The sequence below is a fragment of the Centruroides sculpturatus genome, unplaced genomic scaffold, assembly GCF_000671375.1.
Source record: "Centruroides sculpturatus isolate CEXI.00-Female unplaced genomic scaffold, Cexi_2.0 scaffold194, whole genome shotgun sequence".
Lineage (NCBI taxonomy): Eukaryota > Metazoa > Arthropoda > Arachnida > Scorpiones > Buthidae > Centruroides > Centruroides sculpturatus.
In genome coordinates this window covers 404,978-423,312 of record NW_019384455.1, presented here as the reverse complement: position 1 = coordinate 423,312, position 18,335 = coordinate 404,978, and the positions used below count along the sequence as shown (strand labels likewise).

Genomic DNA, 18,335 nt, shown 5'->3' with positions numbered 1-18,335 from the left:
GAACCCACAACCCCTGCTTACCGTTCAGATGCGTTGCCAGTTACGCTATCTTCCAGTCCTATTTCCTATAGGACCTCCAGTCCTATTTCCTCTTCCAGCATATAGAAGCTAACTACAGTATATAACCATCGACGGTTTTTTTCTCCCAGCGGTTCTAAATTATTTAAATTAATTAATTTATTTATAATTATTAATGTTAATAAGAGATGGCGCCTAACGCTTACCTCTAGAGCCAAATTGGTTACGTAATTTATTTAGTAATTAGCCTTAAACTAGCCCGATAGATTTTCGGCATTCGGTTGGTATGTAGAGATCATTGATCGTGTTGGCCTCAGCTGTGTTTGGATAGTGAGTGTTGGTAAACTCCTGAACCTCTCCCCATTTGACAAGGAAGTCCGTGTCAACTTTCACTCCTTCTGATGATTTCTTGCTTTATTAAAATTGAAATCACCTTTGTTTTTTTAGAAGCCATTTGCACAACACTTGAATAAATGTAAATACCCTGCCCTGAGGTGATGTACTTAATAAACAAGGGAGCAAGCCGAATCCCAACGGGTGCTCTGTACTTCAGATACACTAATAATATATTCTAATAATACTAATATATTATAAATATAGCAGATTGTTATTGGCAACAGCAAAAGAGTGGAAACAGCATTCGCACTTGTTTGCAAAAAGACCGTTTTTCAGTAAAATGTATTTCAGTAAAAATTGTCATGATATCAAAACTTTTTCAAAGTGAAAAGAGTTCTACAATTAAAATAAGTTGGAAAGAGCTGATGTAGATAGTTCTTTGAGATCTCTAAAGCCATGGTCACACTTTGCAATTTTCAACCGTGCAGACAACTGCAAAAGTGATGATTGTTCTCATTATCTAGTAAACCCTCTTCAAAAACCAGCGTGATTGCAACCAAAACTAGAAACAAAAGGTTTGTTCTACTCTTGCTGATTGCAAACGTGCATCCAATCAGCAAATGCCTTTGTGCCACATCATATGGTAGCAACATTGAAAATAGTTCATCATCATCATGGCAAGAAGTAAGAGGATTGATACTTTTACAGAATTGAGATTGATCGAGCTTATTCAGGCTCATGAATACTCTGTGGTATTTTAATTCTATGTTTTATCGAAGATTTTATTTCTTTGTGTATTCTTGTCAGCTCTAACAAAATGATTGCCTTTTTTTCTTTTATTCATTGCAGAAAAGGGACTGCTTGCCATTTTAATAAGAAAAGTGGTAAAATTCCATAAATACTTATGTACACAGAACCAATTTACTGTGGTAATATCAAAACATCAAAAAACGAACGTTTTCAAACCCCTTCTGGGCTCTGCATTGGGTTTTAACGGAAATTCGATTAATGAATATTTGTTAATCAAATTTCTGTCTAAAAATTGTTAGAACCCGATGCAGAGCCCAGAAGGGGTTCTAAAACGTTCATTTTTTTTTGATGTTATCACAGTAAATTGGTTGTGTGTGTTTAATTTTTTAAGTTGGTGTAGTGAGTAGTTATTCCATAAATACTCTGAAGTAGAGTGTAAACTGTTGGTAAATTCACAAAAGTAGTCAAAAACAAGCTCATTTCATTAGTTTATTATGAGGTCACACGTTTCTGAGTTGCAATGCCAGCAAACAATGTATGATCACGAGAAGACGCATGTGACTAGTGCTTGTTGCAGTTTCCTGCGCAGCTGGAAATCTCGGTGTGACCATGACTTAAGATGCAAGTTTAAGGGATATCAAACAGATCCTAGGATTGCCACAACTCTAGAACAGATGACCCTTTCAGGAAAAGGATGTAAATACATACAACAATTTAGAAACTAAATGAGCAATTATTTATTATGACATCATCACAATGCTGGGCTGCAATTTTTAATCATATTTTTAATTTATTTAATTTAAAATATATGCTCTCTACCTCAAATTAGTATCATAGTGTCTTGCCCCTGTACATCATACTTTTCCTTTAATAGTAAAGTCATGCCAGTTATCTATTAACTGCTTTCAGGGGAAAAGTTTTGAATTAAAATAATGTGATTTCTAGTTTGAATCAGAAGTTCATATATAGTTAATCAGGGCCTCCTGCCTCTAAGCTTTCTACACTAGTCTTAACTTTCATGTAACTAACTCTGGTTTCAAGATTAAGGAAATACGGACAGATGACAGTGGGAATTTATAGGTCTACAATTTTTTAAAATTGCATTTTAATCATTATGGCAGACTTTATATCACATAAATCAGAAAACCTGCCAGTAATCTAATTAAGACCATCAAATGGTAAACCTTTTGCCAACTGAACTTTGTCTTTTGATTAAAACAGACTTGATTTTAAGACAAACTCAGGCTTACCATTTGATAGTCTTAATTGGCATACCAGTAGGTTTTCTGCAAAAAAGTATGTAGATAAAATGGGATAAGTTTTGTTGATTATGATTGATGGTAAAGGATTTCTTGTTAGAATTGTTGAGGAATTAATTATTACAACTTCCAAGGGTTTGATGATCAAACAAGAAAAAAAGGAGATCTATTGCTCAATATGTAAATTTGGATCCTTTCTTGACTTAGAATGAATTTATAGAAATGTTAATTTTATGACATTTTTAAACTGAATTGTTATTTTATCTTATTTTAGATTGTTTTTTGATTTATTATTATACAATTTTACATATTTTCCAAAGACTTGTTTTAAATTTTTGAAGAATGTTGTATTGTTCTATCTAATCCAATCTTGGTTTGTTTTCAGGGTATATATGTGCACTTGTAAACAATCAGTTTTTGTTTTTCGTTCACAAAATGTTGTATCTTAGCGTATAGAATGCTCCAATTTAAAAGTATGCTTATCCTAAATAAACTATAAACTTTTCCATATTTTCACGCTTTAGTATGAATTTTTTCTTAAATAAAAGTTTTCTATAATAAAATGAAATTCCTTGATATTAATATATGAACATTAATATTTTCTTTCTTTCTTAAAAAATTCACATACATTGTATTAAACAATGTATGTGAATTTTTGACAAGTTTTAAACATCTCATTTAGAAAGGCAATGAACTTTATTTGATCATTAAAATACTTTATGATAACATCTGAAAAGCAAAAATCAATTTTATAATTTATTTTAGAAAATTCCATGAATAAGATGTTACATGTTATATTTATATTAATAAGAAATAACATCAATTTTGGAAGTAATAGTGATTTTTTTTTTTTTTAGGTAAACAAAATTAATAAATTGATTATTGTCTATTTTTAAGTAATGCTAAACTAAATATATAAATTCAAATATATTTTAATATGTAGTATAATTTGTAGTACCAAACAATCTGCTAGATTATTTATTGAGTTACATATTGTACAATTTATACCTCAAATCACTTTGTATATAATCATTGTGATATAAAGTATTAGTTTTAAAATTAATATAATTTGAATAACTGTTATACAGTAAAACCTCCGTATTGTAACAAATATTTTGTTAGCCATTAGTATTGTTAGTTGTAACAAATAAGAAAAGTTAAATTTTTACATTTATTTTGATAAATCACAAATAGTTACAATAGGGAGGTATTATATCATGGAAAGTTACAATACAGAGAGTATACTGTATTTTATTTTAGGAATTTTATGAACATACAGAAATTCTTTGGGCAGATAAAGGAGTACAAACAGCATATGAAAGATCAAATGAATACCAACTTATTGATTGTGCAAAGTAGTAAGTTAAGCTTTTTATTTCTAAAGTAGTTTACATTATTCTATTTAATAAATAAAAATAAAATTGAATAATTAACAAAATGTAAATTATTAAATATCAATAAAATACTCAAACATAGTATTTAGTCTGACAATAGCATATAATAATTTAATTAAGGTAGCAGTTTAATTTTGTTTAAATTATTTTAAATATTTATTAACAATTACAAGAATTTGATACTAAAGATAGGAATGTTATTAGCTATTAAGAAACTGTAATAATTAACTGAATTTTTGATTGAAATTTGAACTCTATTAAATCAGGTTATTAGTTTGTTAGAAACCTTTCCCATGGTTTAGACAGTGTAACTATCTTATCCAGAACTAGAAAATCTAAGTACGTTCAAATCTTGGTTTAATGTCATCTCTGATATTGGTATTAAATTGAGGAACCTCAAACAATGAAAATGATATACAATAACAACCTACACATAAGTTTGAGCTTTTGAGAGATTTAAAGTCTTTATGATTTGGTGATAACAATGTCATTCACAATGTCAAATTATCATTTAATAATTTACAGATACTCCAAGATTCTCTATTTAAAATTTATGGTGAAAATTCTTTACAAGTATTCGTTGACACTTTAAAAAGGTTTATTGAGAGGCATTGTATCAAGGTTTGACTGTATGTAAAGATATACAGATATTTTTGCTCTTTTTGTGTTGTGGTTTTTGTAATATGATTAAACAGTTATAGTTACATTAAATTATATTTTTGAATCATTTATTACAAGTACAGTAATACCCCGAACTTACGCGATAGGTGGGACCGAGCGATAACCACGTAAGTCGAATTTGCGTAAGTCGAGGTATAATTTCTCAATGTGTGTAAAATCCAAGTCGGGTGTATATAAGCTAATAAATATTCTCGTTAATCTTATATTGTCGTTCATTGTTACAAGAAATCACCACAGAGTCTCGAGTCTCCGTAGATATAACAAATACAGAAATAAATAACACAAAATAAATTGTAGCTATGTGTCGATTCCGCGCACATGTCTAAACATGTAAGCTGAACAATAATGTGGGGGGAATGAGTAATCAAGAGTTGCGTGGCGCTCAAACAAAAGATGAATTGACGAGATTTGAAAATCGCGTAACTCCAGGTTCGTGTAAGTCGAGGTATTACTGTATATAACAGATGATCCAAACATTCTTCAACTTTGTTGCTATTTTTGGTGCCATCATTGTATAATTATCTGTAATTTTTTTTTACACAACAGCAAACTGGGTTTTTTTTTTGTAATTGAGTATGGCTATTTTTGCTTGTGTATGCATGTATTTATCATTAATGTATGTTTATTTACATAGAAATGTTTTTTTAATTTAAGAAAGTAGTAGTAATCTCAGCAGTAATATCATATCTTTCCTCAGTGTTAAATGATAAACAAAAAATTAGCTAAAACAAACATTAGTTAACTTAAAAAGAATGTTTAAATGTTAAATTCAGTTTTCCTTTTTTTTACACATATGATAATACATGCTGCAATAGTATTCAAACTGCTCATTTAATAAGTCTTTACATATGAATTTTAATGTATAGACCCAGGGTGGCCAAGCTCCTTGATAGTCCGAGCCATTTTTCAAAATTTGAAATTTTTCGCGAGCCGCAATTAAATACGTATTAAAAAGGTATGCAAAAAATTCCAGATTGTAAATTATATTCGTAGTAAGAGTGATACAAATTGTTTCCTCCAGAGCACAATGTCAATTGTCCATTGCAATGACAGTTTACAAATTCAAAATCGGTCTGGAGTCGGTCGATAATGGACGATTACGCCACTGTTTATGTTCGTTCGCGCAGTTTTCGATAAGTCATATCATTCTTAACTTGGACAGAAATAAAATTTGTTACAATGTTGCACTTAGTCTTTCATATTTGTTGTTAGTAATTTAAAAGACATTTTGAAACACATACGGAACAATAATAATTTTTAAAAATATAATAACACAAAATGAAAAGGGAACTCGGGTACATTTATCGAGAGCCACAAATAATCCTTCAAAAAGCCGCATGTTGGCCACCCCTGGTATAGACTGATATACACATTTTCAATAAGTGTAGGGATACAAGATTGCATTTCTGAATTATACTGTCCTGTATGAAAATGTCCAATGTTTGCCAAGTCTCACATTAGTATGGCAAACAATTATATTTTGTTGCAAGTTGTTAATAGTTCAGGATTGATTTAAATATAGACTTTGCTTTTTAGTAGATTCCACAGATAGAAATAAAATGGGGTGAAAATTTAAGAGGCCTCCGTCTTTCAGTCCATTGACCTGGTAGATGGTCATCCAACCATACTTGAACAACTAAACCATAGTAAAAAGTTGACATTTTTACTTTCATAGAACAGTGCATCATTTATTTAGTAGAAGTTATTCATTGTAGAAAAGCAGAGTTTTGTTAACACTGTCTGAGATCTGCAGAAATGTCTGCAGCTGTTAAAAACTTTGGTCTGAAAAGTTCAGAATTATCTAGGCATAAATTGAAAAAACTGCTAATTTAAAATTATAATTGGCAGCCATTAGATTTCTTTTTTGAAAACTACCAGAAATGTTTTGGTATACCTCAGCAGTATTCTTATTCAGTTTAATAAACATTGTTCTAAACAGTAAGTAGATTTAAAACTATGTAAATATGGTATTAAACTGGATAGTAAAATCTATGCAAGGACAATGATTAATTGTATTAGTGTGACCAGAGGGTCGGCACCTCTTTAGTGCTTTGTCAGGACTGACACCACTGTGTCTTCTAGGATAGACACAGAAACCTTAACTGCCGCAAATTCGGAATTTGTGTGAATGGTCACGTGCGTGGGCAGTCGGATTCAGGATGAAGGAGGATTGAGAGTGGGCTTGGAAGTGAATCAATCAGGTTAACAACTAAAATAACCGATTTAATTCAACTAAATAGAATACGTAGCTTCATATATCGAATAACGGTCAAGAGAGATAGTTTACAAGAAACAGCGGGTTGGTATAGATACCTGTGATGCACTTAATTATGCGGACTTTCGGATCGATGAACTTTGTTCGGTCGGTCATTGGGAACTTCTTACTTTCAGTTCGGTTGGCTGGAGCAGTTGGGAAGGCATTATATTTTCCTTTTGCTTGAATGGTGGTCAAATCAATGGAGAACTGGAGGATATAATAATCCGGGGAGTTCAATGGAGTTCTAACGAAAAATTCTTGATAGCCTGACGATGATACCTCTCTTTTTGTTCACCTTGTTGATGCTTTCGTGAACTCTCAAACGCTCTGAACTCCCTTGTCCTTGAGCCACTCATTTTTATACCTCCAAATCATGTTATCCTTTCTCCCTAATCAGGAATTTTTTCTATTAGTTCCCAGTGACACATTGGATGAGTTCCCTGGGAAAGGAAACAACTCCAGAGAGAGAGATACGATCATTCTCCAGTAATAAAAAATGGAAACATTTTTTGAAAGATGAAAAATGAATGGTTTCTCCAAATTTTTGTCAAGTCCAACTCTCACATTAGTATGGCAAAAAAATGTTAGAAACATTAATCAAAGTGAAAATACATATATGATGAGTTCCATGGGAAAGGAACAACTCCAGAGAGAGAGATACGATCATTCTCCAGTAATAAAAAATGGAAACATTTTTTGAAAGACGAAAAATAAATGTTTTCTCCAAATTTTTGTCAAGTCCGACTCCCACATAAGTATATTTAATAATCTGAGTACTTTTCATTTTTTACAATGACTAAACGTGGCTAATTAATTATCACTAAAAATAATCTTGCTGTAAAGTTTTCTTAACGTGAGTTTGTTTGAAAGTTTAAGTATTCTATATATATATGAACGTTAATGGGATGTGTGGGGAAAAGATTTTTATCACCCATCTTAAACTGTAAAAACTGCTACCCTTTTCGATTGAAATTTTTAAAAATTTTTGAGGAAGATTTGATAAAAGTCGAGGAGATTGAAAAAATCGTGTGTCATATCTCCAATAATTTCGAATTTAATAACGATTTTAGTCGTTATTAACATTTTCAATATTTACAAAAACTTGATTCCACCTTCAACATTAAGCTTTTTCCATGTAATAACGATTAAAAATATTGAAAATTTTAAAGTAAAATACCTTAACATCTGGCGCCACACACAGATTTAAATGTTGCCGGGAAAGTTAAGCAACTGGTTGCTGAAGTTTTTTTTATTTTTGGCAATTGCTGAGCCGTACTGAAAAGATTAAAAAGATGTGTCTAATTAATTTTTAATTTTTAATTCGTAAATAAAGTTTGTTGTTATAGAAACGTATCCATACTCAAATATAACATTCTCTTTGTATTTGATTATGTTAAACTTATTACCAATGAGATATTTCAGTATTTGTATTCCATATTAGATAGCTTCTGTACAAAATATTCAATATTTACCTNATTATAAATTAACAAATAAATAGAATGAGAGTAGAAGAAACATAACAGATAAATTTTTGCAAGATTACTTTCCTATAAAAGAACACTTCAATAAAATATTGCCTCAACTACAGAAATATTTAAACTAATTAAATAAAAAATACCATTAAACTAATAACAGTTGAAAGTAAAAAAAAAACACACAACACTGGGGAATAGTCAACAACTTACCCTATGAACTGATGACCGGTATTCAAAGAAAAAACAAAACAAAAATTTGTCATGAACATTTTCGTGGCAAATTGAACTGAAGAATTTTGAAGAAGAACTGCCCAGAAGAAAGACCCAAAGAAGAATTCCCCAGAGTTCTTCTTCAGGTGTTAAATGGATGTCCAATGGAACATAAAAGCTTTGGAACACAACCATTTGAACAATTGTTCGAATCAGACACATGAGAAATTTTTAAGTCATGTTACGCTTGCACATTCAGATGCCTAGCAGAGATCAATGTTTAAACATTGGTGTCAATCAGCACCTGCCAGGCCATCAACAAAACCAGCTCCTCCTCATAATTAATGCACGTAGAAATGAAACTAGATTTAAATATGTGCACAATCTCTAACTATCTTAGGTACTTAGTGGGGGGCAAAGCGAGGATGATCCTCGCCTGGTTGAAGTCTGCTTCGATGTCCAGATCACCAGCACATGTAGTGAGGACTGTGGTAGTTCGTGCATGTTGTATGTCTGTGAGATGCTCCTGTAATCTGACTCCTAAGGACTGCATATTTGAGCCAATGTAAACCAGGTTCTTATTGTATCTATTGTCCCTAATGAGGACACTATATGCCAGGGAGTTGGTTTGGGTTGGGAGGGTCTTTCCCATTGTGGAGGATATCAAAAATAGTTGGGTGCCTCCTGAATGTGACACAAACCCGCTGTTTCCTGGCAATCTCAGTACACAATGATTTTAAGTATGAATTAAATGTAATAGGAACCCATTCTTCATCTTTGGGTTGATTATCTCTCAATGTATAAACTGCAGGATTGTATGCTAAGTGTGTATGGTAGTAATGTTCAATCAACCTACGGGTAACATTGGGTTACCCATAGGTTATACAGCAAAGGCTAAGCACTGTATAAACATTAATTTGGCAGTAAGGGCTTGAAGAGTAGAAGAATGCATAAAAGCCCTACTTGTTAAAGCCTTGTATGTTGTAATCTTGTAAGGAAAAGGGTCACGTGACCTTACCGGTATGTATGCGGACATCGAGCCTGGTTTATGGAATGCAGAGGTGTGGATGCCTGACTCCTACACTCTAATATTTATGTCCAGGAAGTGGACCTCTGAGGGGTTAACTTGTTCCACTTCCAGGGTAAACCTGTAGGGATTAGTTATTGTTAATAGTATCAACAAAGATTGTCAAATCCGGCACTGTTCTCCAAAAAATTATGATATCATCTATATACCTCTTGTACAGAAGAGTGTTGGGGTGGAACTGTGGAAGAATTTTTCTCTCCAACTGTCTTACTACCATTTCACATAGGTCCCTTGATACAGGGCTGTCCATAGGGACCCATCTTCCCTGAGTAAAGACTATGCCATTAAACTGAAAAAACAAATTATAGCATATTAAGTGGGCCATCTCAAGAACATGGTGGTATAACGTGTCATCATCAACAACACAAAATAGGAATTGTTTTGGAAAGATCTTTAACTTTTAATTTATAAATATTATTAGACTAACAGTCATAAAAGCACTGAAGACTTTGAAGACATTTTTCATTGATTAATAAAATAACATCATTAAACAAGTGCCATTTTGTTTGAATAAAAGAAATAGAACCTATTAAAGATTATTTTAAAGCTTTTAAGAGAAAGATCATAAAAATAAACTAATGATAATTAAGAAAGTGACATTAAGCAGTTTACATATATATATTAAATCCAATTTCATAACATTAATTATGATATCTCATTAAGAGTGAACTAATGTACCTTATGAGATACGGATTGACAACTTTGTTGTTATATTTATATCTTTGTATGTTAAGGTGTTAATTTTTTTTAAGTTGAAAAAGTAGTAAAACTTCTATTAAAATATTTTGATATAACCCATTATCATTTCAACCCATAAATTATTTTTATTCTGTACACTATTTTATAATTTTTATTCAATTATAACATATTTATTATATCAAATTGGACAATCCAATATTAAAATGCTTTAATAATCTATTAATTATGTTAAAATAGTTCATTTATATAGCTAGAATATTATCAATAATAATTCAATAGTGTAGAATCTGTTAAAGAAACAAAATAGTGAAATATCTGTATGTTGTTTTGTCTGCTGTCAATATTTGCCAAAACAAAATGATTTATTCAAAACAATAAAGTAATTTTTTTACAATAACAGACACTCAAATGTTTTTTCACTCTGAAACTCATTTTCAGGTATTATTCAGTTAAACAATATTCAAATGGTCAAATTAAAAAAGATATGCAAATAATGTGGTGACAGTCATTTTGACAACTAAATTATACTAAAAACAAACAAATTAATTGCTGTGTAATAAACAAAACATAGTTTTAAAAATGTGATGAAGATTACAAAATATTTATCTGTTATTGTACAGTACATCCATATTGAATTTTTTTATGATGAGAATTAAAATAAATTCTTATTCTTAAAATATTTTTGCTTAATTTTGTTTTTGTTACATAATGATTAATTTTTTTTTGGTCTGTTTCTAATTGAATATTGTAAAGATGATAGCTTTTCTATTATATTTGGTATTTGCTTCCAAATGTGATTATTTGAATATTTTAATGAAGTTGTAAATTATAATGCTTGAAAACATTCAATTGTATTTTTCTTGTAAATAATTTTAGTGCTTTGAATAAAGCATTTTGTTTTGGTGAATCTTAGACATTATTTATTATTAGAACAGTTATGTTAATTTTTTTATTTGCTAATATTTATGATCTATTTTTCTAGACTTTTTTCAAAATTTAAAAATTAAATGGGATTTTGAATCTTATTATTTTTATTTTATGGGAATTGTGTTATTTTTAATATCTTTGAATAGTCCTTTTCCAGAGCTTATGCTTTAATTTAATATGTAAATGATTAATGTTATTTATATCTAGTTTTACAAAAAAATGATTGAATTTTAACATTCCAAGTTAAGTTTGATAAAAATATGAAAGTTTACTATTTTGTGATGTTAAAGCAAAAATGTTTTTAAACCATCTAATTAAACACCTCAAGACAATAAAAAGTCACACATTTTAATAAAGATTAAAAATTTTCATTAAAATTTTATTTACAATAATTTTGTATTGAAGGGTGAGAAAGTATCAATCAAAAAATATATTTATTACAGTAGAAAACATTTGTTGCTAAATATTTAAAATTTTCAATAACAAAAATAAGATTCAAATGAAATGTTTAGATGTGATGATATAATTTTCAAATGATCCCAATTATTACAGAATCTAATTCTTCAGAAGTTTTTTTTAAGATCAAAATATTTAGAAAACCATAATTTTGGTTTTATACTCTTTTGGTTCTCGACAGTTGATATTTAATTTTAGTATTACAAAATAAATAGTAGATATAATTATAATGTTTCTTATTTATTCATTTTAGTTTCCTTGATAGAGTACATATAATAAAACAACCTGATTACACTCCTTCAGAACAGGTGAGTAGTAAGTAGTAGTAGTAATATATTTTATGATATTATAAAAAATTTCACAAAGGCAGGATTTGAAACATCACTTATAGTAAATACTTTTTATATGAGTTAATAAATATTTTTTTTATATATATATTTGGTTACTAAAGTTGCAATTTTTATGCTTTTGATTATCATAGTTATTGATAATTATTATTTTAATTTTCAGAATACTTTGATGATCAAAATATTACAGGAAAAGTCATGTTCTGTATTTACATTGAATGTATTGTGATGTATAATCTGGTTACTCTGTTATTATTGAATTTGATGCAAAAAAATGTAGTTTAACATTTGTCAGATTAATGAAAAATGAAAATAATTTGAAACGTTAACAAAATATCTTTTAAAACTTTTGTGAAAGTATTGCAACACATTTTGTCAATGGATTTTACTTGATGTATGCATGCTGTTATGTTCTGTATTTGAATGATAAGAAATATGCCTTAAAATGCTGGTTTAACTTAATTATATTACAATGTTACAGACTGATTATTAATTTTCTCAATGGCACTTAACATTTTTATGAATTGCTAAAAATTTACTGTTTATAGCTTAATCACACTTATTTTAGCTCCAACTATTGACAATAAAAGTCTTTTTCTGTTATATAGCATCATCAAAATTTACTACTGTCTATACCAGTGTTTTTCAACCTGAGGACTGCGTTAATATTAAAGGGGAGTCGCGAAACAATAATGAAATCATTTTATGAGAAAAAATCATTTATTATAAACTTATAAACATTTTACTTACAATAAGTACACATGTAGAGAAAAGAAATTAATGTAATGGTTGCATTTGTTTTTCATTTAAAATTTTCTCCATACGTGGATCTACGTTAGAAACACACAAAAGCAAATTCTTTTCGAGTGATAAAAGATGATTTACATTTATAAATTACATTTATAAAAATAAAAATAATAATTTAATAAATAAAAAAAAATTTACATTTATAATTACAGTCAAAATTCAATTACTAATAGTAAGGCTTACTGTTATTATTTCTTTGGGGTGGTCGTGAAATATTGATTTTATTTATATTTACTATTTGGGGGGTCGCAGAGCTAAGAAGGTTGAGAATCGCTGGTCTAAACTAATGGACTACACCTTCCTATAATAATGGTATAACAGAAACCAAAAGAGTTGTATGAAACAACTAACAGGACTAAGTAGCAAATTATATTGTTTCATTTTCCAATTTAAATCAACATCACTTACCAATTACTGAGTTTCTCTCAGTATGGTATTGTTATTAAATCATAGATAATTAGAAAAAAAAAAATAGATATAATGAACTTGTGTATTCGAGTTTTTTATATAGGTATACCTTGAGTTACGTTGTTCTTGATTATACATCATTTGTCAAAAAATATATGGAAAAATAAAAGTCAGGTTTAAGTCATTTTATTCTGTCCATTTAAGTCATTTTATTCGTAAAGAATTAAATGACTTAAACTGACAGAATAAAATCTGTCCTCCACAAATATTGAAGTTGTAATATCACTAAAAAAAGTGTTAAAAGTGCACAAATACATTTACAGTAAATGTTAATATAATCATCATAAATTGTAAAGAATGAAATATGAAAACATCTGTGACTCTGTGTTGTTGTTTTATTTAGCGGTCAATATTGGCATTTTCCGCGGTAGTTCCAATATCTACTGTTTGGCGTCGTCGTCAGCGCCACTTGATATTGGTAAATTTAACATAAATTAGTTTTTTCTACTATCACAAAATAATTTTAATAACTGTATTTATTATTTAACCTTACAGAATCATTTTATTTTATAATGTCTTAGAGCAAACCACATTTACAAATAGAGTCTGCAATGCACTGTAAATATCACCAAATTGTAAACATGTACATTTACAAATATGTATGTACGTACATGTATTCATAAATTTAGATTACTTTTTTCTGTACTATATTAATTAAAAACTAAAATTTATTTGTTTGTAAGCTTAAAATAGATTCTTATTAACCATATATTATTAAAAATGCATTTATAAATAAAATACAGAACCAGGAATAATAATTTATGGGTTAGCCTTGTGACAAGTAGCTTGGAGACAAGTAAATTTGACTTAAGTCGCCTCTCCTGGAACCAATTACCGACGTAAGGCGAGATATATCTGTATTATGTATATAAAAATTCAGTGTGTACTTAAATATTTTAATTTTTTCTGAAGACTACCAAAAGTTTATGCAAATATTTTTGATATCTGTTTATTTAAAGATAGATTTACAATGGGAGACTTAGGAATATATATCATGGGCATGGATCAGCTTTCATATGGTTATTCTACATTACTAGAAATATTAAGTATATATGACCTAAAATTACTATTTTCTTGATTAAAAAATAGAGATAATCTATGGCTTTACAGCAGGATACTTTTTAGTGCCCCTGAATAACCATACAAAGGCAAATACAAATCTGTGAAATATGTTTAAGCCTCCCCTTATTAGACATATGATTACTGGAAGAATACACATATTTATTGAAGAAACAAAGCATATAGATTTGATTATATAAAAGAAGTTTAAGAAATTTGTTGTTTAATTAATTTAAGTAAAAATTCTGATTTATCAATTAATTTGAATTGTCAGTTATTCCATTTGCATAAATTTATCATATCACCATTTGTGTAAAATAGATCTATATATTATGAAGATTCATTTCATGCATGAATACATATAATAATATGATAATTTCATATATTTTAGTAAGAAAATTTATTTTGACTTAAACAAATTACTCTTAAGGTTGTTAGTAAGTCCATTAGTAGTAGACTTGCTTTAGAATATGTAAGGCTGGCTATACATAGATGCCACAAAAACGTCCTTATACAAAATGATTTAACTTGAAGCAAATTCATTTTGTTCAATGCTGTATGCACACTGATCAAGGAAAATGTCTTTAAACAAAACATATTGCTACATTCTTTTTTGTGCATATGCAGTGATCAGCTGTTGCAATTTCAGCATTGTACCTCATAGAACCACAATTTTTTTCAATGATAAAGTAGTGTTTGCAACTCTTATATTAAAGTGGATGTAGTTGTGTCAGGAAGAAAACAAAAAATATGTTTATGTACCCAATTAATCAAAAAAGAATTGAAGAAATTACTCTTCAAAAATTGATTAAATATCAATATGAAACCAAACTTTGAAATTTTATTTCATTAAGCTTTGTTTAATAACATTTAGAATGTAAATGAAAGATAAAATATAAAAATGACACTAATCTACAGGAGAGCTACTATTTTAATTTATTATAATCAACTACGTATGCAAATGTAGCTATAGATGTAAAGTGTCTAGTCAGCTATAAATGCATGCACATAAGAAAATGGTTGCCCATTGAGCAAGAATCCATGTTTGCATGTCAGACAGGTTTGAGCATACTTAAACTTGTATAATCATGTCTTTCAATGAATTACTTCTTTTTGTGTAAAAATGTTTTCATACAGAATATTTTGCTGGATATTAAAACATTTCAGTGCACACTGATTAAACAAAAACATCTCTAGACAAAACATTTTATCAAAAGGTATTTAATTCTGATTTATCACATTTTGCATTTTGTTTCATCAGTGTGCATTGGGACCTATGTAAACCGTTGAAAAAACAGTTTTAAATGTGTTTAGTAAAAAAAAGTTTTGTATAAAGTTGTTTTTGCTGTATCAAAAGTTTACTTCATTTGTGGATTGGTCTTTAAATTTTGGCTACTTCATAAAAATTTATAGGTCCTGTATGCATCAAAATATACAGTATGTAGACAAATACAAAGCAACATTTAAAAAATTTCTAAAATTTTAATAACTCTTAAACTTCAAGATTTTTATGTTACTTTGTATTTGTGTACAGATTTGGTTTAATGAAACATGCAGGCTATATACATTTAGCAGTAATATAAAATTTGTTTTTATTATATGGGAGAAAAGTTATAATTTTTTTCCTAATAGTTTTTTTTAACATAAAAGTGTTCCAATCTATGTATTTGTATAAAATATAAGGCATGCTTAATAATTCAAATTTATTAATGTTAGAGTTTGAATTAGCAAAAACATAAAATTAAAATTAAAATTTTAATTTAATATTTTTTGCTAATTTTCAAAAATTTAAATTTGAAAGTAATACAAGTAAAAATGATTTTCAAATAAAATTTCAAGTATAATAGTATTATGTGTGAATATATGTGTAGTACTTAAAATTAATGTTAAACTATCTTCAGAATAATAATTTTTAAAAGAAAGAGATAGTGAAGTTTTGTTTTGCTTCTGCATAATGAGTGAAATGATATTCCTAGTTTTTAATTACACTCATTTCTCATTACACTTCAGTTCAGAATACTAGAGTTACAAATTACTAAAAATATACAACATTATTATTGTGCAGTATTTCATGTAATTGTGAAATTACTTAATTTTTAATAATATGTAACTACAGAAATTTAACTTGCTGGAATTGATGGAGAAAAATCATAATAAAGAAAGAAGGTTTTGTTTTATATTTATAGCTCTATACTTATTATTATTATAAATAATAATAATAAGTATTTAATAATAATAAGTTAACTAGCATTTTAGTAAATTTTTGTGTGTGAGTTTGAACTCATTAAATGGAAATAAATGAGCACATCATTATCTTTTAGAAAAAGAAATTTTATATGAAATGTATCATATTTTTCTGAAAAAAATACCCGAAAATTGAAATTTAAACTTAATATTCTATGAAGTAATATAACAACTTAATTCTATGAAATACAGACTAATACTAAATTTGGCACTGTTTTTTCTTTTTAAATCTTTAAAAAAAATTTATAACTCTCCCAATGTAATTTATGTACAAAAAACCATTATATATAATTATTTATGCATTGAAAATTTTTATAAAAATTATACCTGTCTTGTGGAGATTTATATATGAATATAACACAGAATGATTCTTTGTACAAAAATAACTTACTTGATCAAATGATTTTGAATATTCTTATTGTTAGGATAAAATTATATATTTTTCATCATCAGAATATATATTATTTGCTAAATAATGTATTAGTTATAACATCCATATTTGTGAATGTACAGTTTTACTAGCCAAGTCAATATATCTGTTAGCAAAAATATCTTTTTCTAGAGTTTATGAAATTAATGTTTAGAATTTCTTATTCATATGAGTATTCTTTAACATTTTGAAAACTGTTTCATTTCACTTCACACAAACTATTGTATTATTATTATTGTGAATGTCATGCTGGTGCAAAGTGCTATGCCTGACTAAAGTCAAGACATAGCTACCCAAACAAGTGTAACATTAAGCTTCTGTGTTATTGGTATGTGTTTCAACATCTAGAAACTTCCCAACAATGTGACATGTGAATATTGCAGCTTTCTGTAGTGCCATGTATATGTTTTTATTAAGGTTTAATGTTTTAGACTTTTGTATGTATTATGACACCAGTAGAAGAGAGGACAACAGGTACAATAAATATCTTATCCATCTTCCACATCTGTCTTATTTCTTGAATGAATGGAGTGTAGTTGATTTTTTTCAGTGTAGGCAATTTTATGTTTTGAGTGGAACAGAGATGTCTGTTATATATGCAATCTTACTGCATTTGTCAATGAGAGTGATGTCAGGTTTATTGTGATGAATTGTTTTACTTGTGATTATGGCTCTACCATAGTATACTTTGTGTGTGCCATTTTCTAAAACTGCCTGTGGAGTATATTTGTATTATGGTATCTGGGTATTTAATAATCTATATTTGTGTGCAAACTCTTGGTATATTATGGTTGCTATTTAATTATGTCTATATAAATAGTCTGTGTGTGCTAGGAGCTTGCAACTTATTATTATTATTATTATTTTGTTTTAAAATTCATTATGATTTACAAATATCCACATCTAAAACTCAATAATTAATATTAAAGTTAAATGATTGCCAGATTATATAGTGCTGTATTACTACTACTATTAATAATTAAATTCTAAGTAATTTGGCACTAGATGTAGGTGGTAGGCATCATCTCTTGCTAAATTTAATAACTATAATTAAATTAATCTATACCAACGGTGGGCAACCCCCGGCCCGCGGGCCAACTACGGCCCGCGAAAAGTTTCTATCCGGCCTGCGAGATGTTTAGAAGAAATTATAAATAAATATTTTTTGATGTAATTCGTCTAGTTTAAATTGAATATTATTTTCCGAAGTGTTGTGGCAGCAATGACAGGAAAAAATAAGGGAGTCATTTCCTTATTCAAACAAAAAATGGGAGAACAGAATTTTTCTAAATTATTTATATCTCATCGCATCATCCATCAAGAAAATCTATGTGCAAAAGCTATGCAATTAGAAAATGTAATGTCTGTCGTATCCAACTACATAGTGCTGTTTTTATTGTGTTTAAAGTCACTTAGATTTTACAAATAGGT

At 28.6% G+C, this 18,335-nt stretch overlaps 1 protein-coding gene across 2 annotated transcripts in view; it reads left to right on the top strand.

Annotated features, from left to right (window-relative positions):
* The window catches only part of LOC111620663 (guanine nucleotide-binding protein G(s) subunit alpha-like), a 95,190-nt gene that overhangs the window by 69,761 nt on the left and 7,094 nt on the right, over nt 1-18,335 (top strand). For both annotated transcript variants that reach the window (XM_023362639.1, XM_023362638.1), the window contains exons 5-6: nt 3,624-3,721; nt 11,803-11,857. In XM_023362639.1, the coding sequence (XP_023218407.1) occupies nt 3,624-3,721; nt 11,803-11,857 (153 nt within the window). The remainder of the gene's footprint in view (nt 1-3,623; nt 3,722-11,802; nt 11,858-18,335) is intronic.